The 12,015-nt window shown below is 42.0% G+C and overlaps 1 protein-coding gene across 3 annotated transcripts; it reads left to right on the forward strand.

Annotated features, from left to right (window-relative positions):
• Nucleotides 1-253: 253 nt before the first annotated feature.
• LOC306709920 (CD9 antigen-like) lies at nt 254-8,154 on the forward strand. Of its 3 annotated transcripts, XM_079178239.1 has the most exons (10): nt 254-478; nt 679-787; nt 1,291-1,396; nt 1,520-1,617; nt 2,508-2,576; nt 2,700-2,807; nt 4,923-5,018; nt 5,239-5,322; nt 5,970-6,006; nt 6,196-6,372. In XM_079178239.1, the coding sequence occupies exons 2-10, from the start codon at nt 722-724 to the stop codon at nt 6,228-6,230; spliced, it is 699 nt and encodes a 232-aa protein (XP_079034365.1). In that variant the 5' UTR covers nt 254-478; nt 679-721; the 3' UTR covers nt 6,231-6,372. The 3 variants fall into 3 exon arrangements, with proteins under 3 accessions (XP_079034365.1, XP_079034363.1, XP_079034364.1); XM_079178237.1 differs by lacking the exon at nt 5,970-6,006 and having other exon boundaries at nt 6,196-8,154; XM_079178238.1 differs by lacking the exon at nt 5,970-6,006 and having other exon boundaries at nt 254-787; nt 6,196-8,154.
• Nucleotides 8,155-12,015: the final 3,861 nt, after the last annotated feature.

Here is a 12,015-nt window from a genome sequence, read left to right on the forward strand (position 1 = left end):
TAAAGTTTTTGGAGGATAACACTCAGCCTTTGTAGCTGTAGGCCGCTTTATTCTATATTCAAATAAATAAGATAATGCTTTAACTATGAGCCAATCGAAACAAAACACATCAGTAGCATCTACAGTACAACTCTGCTATCGTTTGCATTTTGTTGCACTTCATAATGAGCTGTATTCAGTAGCATGCACACAAAACATTTTTTTAAAAGGTAATTGTAAATCTTGTAAAAACATTTTTCATTCACCAGCCTATTTCAAGTCTTTCCATCACAAATACAGAAGTCATTTCCAAAATTATGTATCTCAAATACAGAAGTTATGGGCTCCGTCAGTCACGCCTCACAGCCAATGAAATGACCGAGCGGAGTCAAAGGGTCTGGGCGTGACTGTATAAGTACTGTACAGTGAACCTGTAGCTGTTTTTTCTTCACACTGACTGCTGGAGGAGAGGAACCGCGAACATCTGCAACAAATCAAGGTATTTATTTGATTTCACTGTTAACGTCGTTCATAGCATGGCTCACGACCAATTTAGAGAGAAAGAGAGCTGTTACGACGTTTACATGTCAAATGTAACCCTAAGAGCATGTGAGTACACGCGTGTTTATTTAACATACTTATAGCAGACTAAGGAATAGAAGTGATGAGGTAGACTAATCCGTTTACTACATTTTACAGACGTCACAAGTACAAACAGCAAAACACCCCGCTGCTCCTCATCATGGCACTGGATAAATGTGGCCGCGTCTGCAAATACACCCTCATCATATTCAACCTCATCTTTGCGGTAAGTCTGTCAAATCATATTACTGCGTTTTGAAGGAAAACCCAAAATGATAACTTATTTGACTTGGCCTATGTATTTTATTTTATTTTGTAAAATGTCATGGGGGGAAAGCCTGCAGTTTTTTTTTTTTTTATTGGCTAAAGTAAAAGTTGTTTATAGTGCAGGAGGCTGCTGCTTGGCTCCCATTAGGTTTTGTTTCTGTTGAAAACCGGCTCAGGTTCCCAGTTACACCTATGCTTAATGATATAATACTGCCTCCACCCCCCCCAGCTATGGCGTTGTGTTCCAGTGTATTATTGTCATTTGACTGTCATCTCAAAGCCTTTTGTTTGTCTTTTTACCTTCGTGCCACCTGTTATTCAACATGGTGTGAATAAACACCACATCTGAATCAACCATGTACCCAACATTACAGGTTTAAAGATGTAAAAAAACGCGTAGCCAGGATATTTAACTGCACGTTGAGAATGGGGTTTCAATTGGTTATTTCTGTGTTTCGGCAGTTGGTGGGGTTTGCCTTTTTGGGTCTCGGCCTGTGGCTGAGGTTCAGCGACGGCACCAGAGGCATCTTTGAAACAGAGGCCCTCAACTCGAGTGCATTTGTGATGGGTCAGTACCTTTTTTTGCTACGCAAATTTGTATCATTCCTCCAAAAATAACCGCACGAGGATATTTTGCCTCTGACACGCATTCGATCACATATCTGTGTTTCTCTCTTTGTATTTTTATCAGCTGTGACTGTCCTGATAGCTCTCGGCTCAGTGATGCTGATCGTGGTGGTGTTCGGAGAATACGGCGCCTGCAATGAGAAAAGATGTGCTCTGCTAGTGGTGAGACGTCTTCGCACGCTAACTTCCTTGTAATGTGGGGCAACGGCCACATTTTTTGTTATTTTTTTCTCCTGTTGTGTGATCACAACAGCCTGCCGAACACAATGTACACACTCACTAGCACAGAACTATTTCTGCGTTTATTTGGGAAAAGGAAAAGGAAACAGAGGATGTTCGGTTTTGTCCGTTACACCTTCAACAAGGACAAAATAATACAATATTTTGAAGGTAGTATTCTATATTACAATACGCTGACCTAAATTTTCATGAACAAGAATATTTCTATGAAATGAGGCCAAGAAATGTTCACAAGAGGCCTGTTAATATTGACAAACTATTCTATTTCCTAATTCAGCACAATTTTGAATCCCAATTTGACTTTCAGTGAACAATCTTTCGGCATCAATTTTCAAAATGTTTGTATCTCACCGGATGTTTAGAAGTCTATCTGGACTCAATCAGATCCTTCAGGATCCCATTGAAGACAATCAGGAGCCGCGAATCGGTCCTCTCTCTCTTAATTTTGTCTGGAGGTACAGGTAGGAGAAGTCTCCTTCTGGAGGGCCAGTTCCCTGACTGCTGTTGGCTCCTGACGATCTTTCAAGGGATCCTGTTCGTGACGCCAAGTTTGTGGTGGAAAAAACTATTTAATAGTACCGAGTGAGTCCTATGATACTGAAATTAAGAAACTTTGACAAAAGAAAAGACAAAAGGTTGTGTACGACTTATAAAGGATTTGAGCACAGATTGGGGAAGGAGGAGTCATTACTAGGACATCTGGATAACACTGACCATTCAGTGGTTTACCGTTGTTTGGTTATTTGTTTCTTATCACTTTATTAACATGAGATTTTCTAATCCGGTTTCTTTACCTCCCCTCCTCCTTTCAGTTCTCTGTCCTTCTGTTCATTCTGACGGTGGCTGTAGTTGCTGTCGGAGTGGTTGGTTCTTCCAATAAGGTAAGAGGAGAAATGGAAAAGAAGGGGAGGATCACAAAAAAAGCATGAAGAATAGTCAAAGAAGTAATCATAAATACTCCATATTTACTGTCATGATAATATGTTTTCATTTGTATTATTAAGGATAGACAGAATATTGTGGAGTTTTACACTAGCCTGTATACTCTGTATGTGGCTGGCGGAGGAACAGACCGGGTCTTTGATGTCATTCTTACATTCATCCACAGTATGGTAAGCAAAAACTCTTATTTCCTTCCTTCCTATTTGACCAGTGGCGGGCCGTGCATTTTATACCTGGACCTTCAGTGCTGTCCTACTACAGTTGAACCACCTCCTAATAACCTAATTATGACAATGCATATAGTCAAAATCAACGTACTTAACACAATGACAAGAGCAAACTCACAAGACCCAGTCATATATTTATTTGACAACAAAGCATGACAAATCAATCCAGCAACTCTGCGGCGCTAAAACACTTATTCTGCCACACACTGAAGAGCACAGGCCATTCAAATATTATTCACATCAGAGGGATAAAAACGACACCATAGACAGATTAACACAGTAGTAACGTTACTGCCGATGTAAAAACACAAAAACAGTTCACTTACCAAAGCTGCTGTTCACTTAAAGACAAAGTCCATCCTCCTTTCTTTGTTTACAAAGAGTTTAATGACGCGGTTGTACATCGGTGCGGTTCAGTTCCAGTAAGAGGTCCTCCTGTGAACATGTTCGTTGAGTTGTAGATCCACTCGGGTCTCAGCAAAAGTTTTCAAAAGCACCGTAGCTTGTAAGTGTCCTGTCATGCTATGGTGCCTTGTTGCTGCCTTGGTTAGCCAACTCAGGTTAGCAAATCCAGCTTAGCTCCAAACACCAAGACGCTCAGTCGCAAATAAAACGCATTCTTAGACATAAAATGTGCAACGCTTCTCTGATGCTGTCGTACAAATCCTTTTCCTGGCTGGGTCAGGGCTGCTAGCTGTGGGGTTGGCCGACCCTTTCTTACGATGTCCAGCTTTTCACACACATTTGACACACACACACACAGGACGTGGAGATATTCAGGCAAAGATCGTTAGACCTCCTGTCCCTCTGTCTGTCTGTGTCTCTCTCATACAGTCATTCAGGTCTTTTTAGAGGACCTTTCCCCTTTGATTCTGTCTCCTCTCAGAATGAGGTTCATGTTAAGAAATGTTAAGTTAAAGTTGTTCCATCACAAATACAGAAATGTAATTTCCAAAGGTATATATCTCAAATACAGATGTATATCTCATTTCAAAAGTCATGTAATTTGCCCCAATCACCATGGTAAACAGTGACACACACGCATGCCTTGTCAACTATGTGTTTCTATGAAGCAATAGCTGCTCTCAAATTCAAGACTGTCCATTACAAATACAAGATTCAATCCAAGAGTATAATGACAGAAATTATATCTCAATGGAACCTCAATGATACTACTGGTAACTACTGGTAATAGTGGCGTATAATATATATATATATATATATATATATATATATATTGCAGTGTCTTCGGGCAGTAGCAGCCACACTGTCAACATTTCTTGTGAAATCTTCTAGTTGAACTATTCAAATTCAGCTCATTACTATGAAATGCTATTTCGTTATTCGTTAACATAGCCTAATAACCACATTTATTATTCTTGGAAAAATACTCTTTAAAAAGTCAGTTTTTATTTCATATTGACGTTTTCTCACCGACACTTCTATTTCATGTCAAGTTTTATTTCACTTAGCTGGTTTATTATTTAGACTGGGTTGAGAGCTTTAATTATGACTTAGCATTAAATTGAAGAGTTAGCAGTGTTAGCAGTGTTAGCAGTGTTAGCTAGCTCCTGTTGGCTTGAGCGACCACAGAAAAAGACTCCGGTGTCTCTCTCGGGGACATTTTCACAAATAAAACTAATTAACCAGCAAACGTGTCACAGCAGCAGCTAGATAACTGTTGCAGAGTAACTTTGACATTGTTGTTGTGTTAGCTAACAGGTGCTAACTGGCTAAATCTGGTGGCAGTCGTTTATCTCGCCAGTTAGAGGCTGGGGCCGTGTGACAAGTGACGACACCGAAGGGAAAAGTGACACTATGAAATAAAAATGACCTGCTAAAGATATGACTATAATAAGAGATTATTATTTCATAAGAATTTAAAATTTCTTAAATTATTTGTATATTTTAGAAAATGTATTCACATTTATTTCATAATTACTCCTTTATTTAATGTTTAGCTCTTTGGGGCTCCATTTTAATGATATGAAGTGAGACATCAAAAGTGATTATTCTTTGACAGAGTTCTTAACCTACTTTCATCTCCCTCCTGTGTAGCTTCACTGCTGTGGAGTGACCGGGGTACCGCTGGTAGAGTTGGCTAAAGAAACCTGTCCCGCACCGGATGGTTTCTTTGAGCAAATCAAGATGGATGTAAGTTGGTGCCAAGAAAGCTGTTGTGATGAACATGGTGTATGTGTTAGAATGGTTTTGAGTTCACCTTTGCGTTATCTGTGTTCTCTTAGCACACTAGTTCAATGTAGGATGGCTGAGGATAAATAAACCCCCTTTCTTGTTGCCACCACTGGAAACTGAGCGGCTGTATTCTGTCGACTCCGGGATGCTAACAGTTTCTCCTGTCTTGTTGCTACAGAGTTGTCCTGACGCCATCCTGAGTGTCTTTGACAGTATCAGTCAACTGATGTTGGGCATCTTTATTGGAACTGGAGTTCTTTTGGTAAGCAAATGTGTTGCGTGCTGCACCTTTACACATTTAGACGCTGTAGATGAAGTCAACGTTTTGGCTGAAATAGACTGGTGAATGAAAAATGTTTTTACAAGATTATTTACCAAACAAATTACCTTTTTAAAAAAACAAAACATTGTGCCCATTTTGCTAATAATAGAGTTGTACTGTAGATGCTACTGAATGCTGTAGAACCACCAAATCAGATGGCCAATCAGGAGCCAGATACAGATCATTTGCTTCGATTGGCTCATAGTTAAAGCAGGAACGGCGGCCTACAGGTACGAAGACTGAGTGTTATCCTCCAAAAACTTTATCTGGAGGAGAGGATATCAGATTGGCTTCACTTTACAGAACCGGATGTGGCCGCCTGCTACAGTCTCACATAGCTTTAGACTCAGTGTAGTTATAAGTGAAACCATATTCTGAGCTGCCTCACCACAACTTCTTGTTCACTGTAAAGTGCTTTGAAAATTGTCATGCCTGAAAACCAATAACAATGAGCTTTATTTATACTGTATTGAAAACACAGTCCATAATGTAAAAAACATCCAGTGTTTAATTAGCATCATATTACAGTCAAAACGGACTATAATATGATGCTAATTAAACACTGGATGTTTTTTTTATAATATCAGGGCAAGGAGGAAAAGCTGTGGAGGGCAAGGAGGAAAAGTGAGACCGATATCTTTTATCTTTTCCATTTAGTGTCTTGCCTTTACACAAGCTTAATTTGCTCATGTTGTTCATAATATATATGACCGTGTTCTAATCACTCTAAATCCCCCTCGTCTCTCTTAACCAATCGTCCTCCCCCTGGCTTTCTTTCACTCTTTTCATTCTCCCCATCCTTGGTGCCCAAAGTTCACAGCTCTGGTTTGCAGCATAATCCTCATTAGAAAGCTCCGTCTGTCCAACTTACCTGCTCAGTGCATCATCCTGACTCAGTCCGCTCCTGTCCTGGCTAACCCTCAGCACGGATTTATCGCCACCTCCTACCCCTACCCAGTCGTCTCCACCTCCTACCCAGTCCCTACCCAGTCGTCTCCAGTCGTCTCCACCCCTCTCCCTGTGGCTAACATCCCTTTGGCTTAGTCCTAGCGCGCTCTTGTAGGTTTTCACTCTCACGCTGTCTTGATTTGATTCCATGACGCTCTAGCATAGAGAATACACATCTATGTGTTTTTCCATTCTCTTCACTGCTGGACATGTTCAGCTCCTCTCTGCATGGTCACTGCAGGGCGTCTCCAGCTCGCTTTAAAAGGAAAAATCCACCCTTTTTAAAAAGGACCTAAGGCACAATCATGACAACACTCCATCTTTTGGAACCGTTGTTGTTGAATTTTGTTTAAATTACCACAGGTTATTTGTCAAATTCTGATATTCTAAGACATGGAGACATTTTTTTAAATCAAAGAGCAATGGCTTCTTATTGAGCTAACATTACTGCACACGTTTCACGGATTATGCATCACTACATAAAAAAGCTATACAATTTTTTTTAAATTGTTGACCCATCAGTGAAGGTTTTTATTATGTTATTTAATCTGTATCTATACAGTTAAAGAATAAATATCCAGGGTTGGATTTTTCCTTTAAACCTCTACTTCATCATTTAACATTTTCCTCACAAATTCAAAAATTAACACACAAGTGGCTGCATGCAAATTGAAAGCATGGGGTGGTACCGCTCTCACACTGACTCATTCGGTGGCTGGTTCAATCCTGGAGGGGATAACGAGTGGGAAGCAGGTTCCCCTCCTCCTTCTGTGTCTGCATTACAGATTATCGCCCTGGTCTGCGCCATTATCCTCCTGAAACAGACCAAGAGAGACCAGCAGGTCTCTGCGTCTCAGCACCGCGTATTCAGTTTGCCCCTCCTCTGCCTCACCGACGACGGCCAACGCTGGAATTCAGGCTCAACCAGCAAATGAGTTTACAGATTTGTCTCTGTATGTTTGTTTGTTTATTTATTTCTCAGGGACAATGCACACCAATCAACAGTTGAACTGTAAGTGAGCCAGAGAGGCTAATTTTCATCTGCTGTGAACTACTGACCACACTCGTTTTAGAACTGAATTCAATATCCTCAAACATCACTGTGCTTATAATGTGACCCGTTGTAAGTGAACGACACTGCTGCTGCAGTTTTTGTCGGTTGTCTACATATGAAATAGTTAAATACTGACTGAGCCACTGGCAAATAGCGCCACTTGAATTCGTATTGTGTGTTTAAATGCAAAAAAAGAACATTTTCATTACAATCCATTTCATAATTATTTAAAGTTAGATCACATCGTTGAAATGGAAGTTTCCCTTTATCATAACTTTCTTCTTACTGTTAATTTCTGTGCTGTAGGGGCGTAATGTCACACGAGTCATTTATACGTTGCTTTAGTTTTGCAACAATTGCATTCCGTGTCATGTCTTCCAGTTAGGGTGTTGCACCCAGAGGGGCCACAGATCAGAAAACAAAGTCTTCTTGTGTGTGACAGAAATATTCTGCAGGCTTCCCTCAGTCATCAGGTACTGTTTGAGGCTGTTAAACTGACTGTATAAACATGCCGAGTGCTTTAAAGCTGTGCTGCCTTCCTGTAAACGCTAGGAAACATCTTGCTGTTAAGAGACATTAGTTAAACCTTTTGTTCCTGCCAAAAGCCTAAAATAAGTACATTAAGGGTCCTGTTTAGAAAGACGACAGCTGAATTGTTTGTGTATCGCTTGTTTTCTTTCCCGTACTACTGTAGTTCTATTTGCATTGCACTATATTGTTTTAACGTTCACACGTTTTTGAATAAATAGTCTATCGAGGGCTTTTCCTCTCCTCTTCACTAAGACTTGTGTATCTGTTATTTCCATGAAACAAAACAAGAGTGCAGCTGTGTAAGAGAGTTTATTTCATTGCTCACACATCACTGTTGGGACCTGTGAGGAAAAAAGAAGTTAATGTTAAAGTTCTCGAGACTGACTGGGCCTGATGATTATAAAGCTCTTTGGTGAAATATAATGACTACATTGGGTAATGTAAACTATGTAGCCACAATACATTTCGTACATTCAAAAAGGAATCCATCTGTGCAGCTTTAGTGTAGAAGATTCTCAGTGGATCACAGATTTATTGTTGGAGGAACAATAGTTTTTTGTTGAGTTAGACTTTAAGTCTGGAACCCACAAGTCTTCAAATAATAAAAAATATATATACACTCACCGGCCACTTTATTAGGCACACCTGTTCAATGGCTTGTTAACACAAATGGCTAATCAGCCAATCACATGGCAGCAACTCAATGCATTTAGGCATCTATAGACGTGGTGAAGACCACTTGCTTCACGGATGTGCAGCCGTCAAATCTGCAGCAACTGCGTGATGCCATCATGTCAATATGGACCAAAATCTGTGAGGAATGTTTCCAACACCTTGTTGAATCTATGCTACGAAGAATTAAGGCAGTTCTGGAGGCAAAAGGGGGTCCAACCCGGTACTAGCAAGGTGTACCGAATAAAGTGTCCGGTGAGTGTATATAATCAATGTATAAGAACCTTGTTGGACTACTGGACCAACTAGTTCCTCCCTTATGGTTCCACTGTGTTAAACTTACTGTTGATGCAGCGTACAGTGCAGTCACCATCTGCAGCAGAGCACACTTCTGTTGAGCACAAGAAGTAGATCTGAGGGGAGGAGAAAAAAAAAAGAAAGAAATGGTTTTATGGCACGATTACACTAATCCTAGTCTACATGTAGCCACCACATTATGGATGGTCTTTAGGGTCGCCTGAACTTCAAAGACAACAATAGATGTTTACTTGTATGAGCACATTAAGTGAGAGGTACCTCTGGATCCTCCAGGTGAGAGTATCCTCCTTCAGCCATGTATGGGGGACTTTCTGAGTGCAGAGACAGGAAGCCAGAGATAGTGAACCTCCGGATGGGGAGGGGGTCAGAGCGCGGGGAAGGAAGCGGCTCTGAATCACCTCGGCTGGGACAGCTGAACAACACACAGCGGTGAGAGCACAGCTACAACTGAAAATCTCTACAGGAGAACTTTGTAAATGGCTCCTTGGACTTCATTAGAATTCAATGAAAATACAAACTATACATCGGTATCCAATACAAACAACTAATTTCTACACAACATACCCATCATAGACCAGCATCCAGCTGGCGTATGGAGCTTGAGTGTAAGCCAGGCAGGAGTGGACCAGCGGCACCAGGCCGGGCTCGGGGGGGTCCAGCAGGCTCACCTCCACATAGACTGGTCTGCCTCGCAGGAGGCTGAGAGGCAGGTGAGCCTCGGGGTGGAAGCTGGTGAAGGACTCGTCTACGAGGAAGAGAACATTGGAACAGTATTACGGTGTTGTGAGGCATGAGGGGCCATTTAAAAAGAGAATACAGACAATCACCTGTGGCAATTCTCAGTAGCACAGCGACAGTGGCTGGTGTAGAGTGAACGGGAGGGGGAGGAGGTTGACCCATCACATGGAGCTTCACTTCACCTGGAGAACCCGGGGAGGAGCTACATTCCACCATCAGCCTATGGATCAACAGAGTGGCTGCAGCGTGTCTCAATATCCAAAACTAAGCTGAGCATCTTTGACAGACAGCAATCATCACAGCTCGTTTATTTTGGGACAATGTTTATCATTTATCCTCTGATGTTGCATCTTTTGGAGGTTGAGATGCGTCTGTGTGTCTGATGGTGTTCTGTGAGCTGCTGCTTTGAATGATTGCAGCTGTGTTTCCTGACTGATGGCAGTGCAGCAATCAACAAACGCTGAGATAGTGAAGCTGTGATTTTGGGATAATTGCATGCATGCGACTGTAGCATTTGACTGTAAAAATAGAGGTAACATATTTTGCAAGGGGTGGATTTTTTTGTGTTTTCAATTTTCCTCTATTTTATGTTAGATTCTATGCCTATGATCATAAGAAATGAAAGTAAAATGAACATGTGTTGGAATCTAGGCCTGAGCTTTGACTCCACCTCCGGGCCAAGTGCCATTTGAAAGCTTCGAAACTTCCTGGGATCAAAAAATTAAACAAACATTCAGAAATATGCTTTGTCTGACTGATTGCATCAACATGTATTAATGCATCAGCTGACTTCTGTCTGTAGATGATCTGTTGAAGTCATTGGCCTAGAACTGGATTCTAGTCTAAAAGAAGTCGAAATAAATTTGCAACACAAAGCCAACAGCAGAAAGAAACATGTCCGCCGGTAAAGAAGCACACGATTAAAGAAGAAAAAGCAGCCCAAACTCATACAGCTGAACAAAACATGCCCAAATGATAGATGCTCCAACTCTGCATTTATTTATTTAGTAATGCCATACCTGACAGGAGAGTTCTCGGGCTCAGAGCTGTGGTCCCGTTGAAGAGAGTGGATACCATGGACTTCCAACAGATGAACCACCGTCTGACCAAACACCTGACAAGGATATGAAGTTGGAAAAAATTATTTCCATCATGTCACAAAGTGATCAGATGGTGGTCAGTCAAAGCATCACTCTATTCCGCCACGTTAAAGTTGAATAACTTTCACGAGGCGTCGTCACGGTCTGCCTGCCTTTTTTTGGGGCGCTACCTTTACGCGTTACACATTGGAGAGTTCCTTACACGTTTGCTTACTCCACAGCCGTCCAGGGGGACGGCGTAGATGTCCCGGTCAGAGGTCAGCTTCTGCAGTGTGCAGGACACATGGCTGAGCTCAGAGGGATGAGCAGGGGGGGCCACTGTGGGCTCCACCACGGAGTCCGGCAGCGCAAAGATTAAATGCTGTCCCATTGTACAGTCTGTTGGGGGGCACACACACACACACACACACACACACACAAAACAGTCATTCCTGAGCTGTGCCGTTTTGCTTTGACCACAGTTTAAAAAAAATCCTCTGATTAAAATAAAGTACAAATATTTAAGTGTTGGCAAAAATCACACATTTAATGCTTTTAATTGGGTGGTTTGGGCGTCTGCTTCTAGCCTCAAAGCCCCACACACAATCATCCAATTCTCTTCATTGTCAGTTCATTTTTTTTCCAGACGTGTGTTGACAGGATCTGCTGTGGGAGGGACTCACTCTTCACAGTGTACGAGCAGCAGCCCAGAGAGACGCGGCAGTCGAAATCTGACGCAGGGCCGAGGCCCGGGGGCGAGGCAGAGGACGGCACGGCCTTGAGCTGATCTGATGGCAGAGAGCAAACAATGAGGGGAGAGCCAGTTATACTTCAATGGCTCTATTCAGCGGCAGGAGCGATGACAGATTCATAAATTCAGAGTTGGTTTTCCATTCAGGTGTCTAGTTACAGCCAGAATAGATTCCAGACCTTTAGCCTGGCTGAACAATAATTGTCTGCCCCCTTGTGGTGATCTGAAGTCAGGACACTGACACCAAAAGCTACGTTTCAAAAATAATAGCTGCTGGTTTTTCACCTTTCATTTCATTATCCAGCCTCTCTTCTGCTTTTTCGCCACCAGGACGTCCAAAAGCATCATATGGATGTTGCAAAGTGTTATAATGGGAATAATAATAGTAGTAAGGGTGGTAGTAGAATGGGTAAGGAGGAAGATTATGGTAGGGTGATGGAGTGGGGAAGGAGGGTTGTTCAGGACGAGGAGCTGCAGCAGCGTCGGGTCCAGGAGGGGGAGTGAGGGGGAGGGGAGGTTGGACTGCTGGGGCCACGGGAGCA

The sequence above is a fragment of the Pholis gunnellus genome, assembly GCF_910591455.1.
Source record: "Pholis gunnellus genome assembly, chromosome: 17".
Classification (NCBI taxonomy): domain Eukaryota; kingdom Metazoa; phylum Chordata; class Actinopteri; order Perciformes; family Pholidae; genus Pholis; species Pholis gunnellus.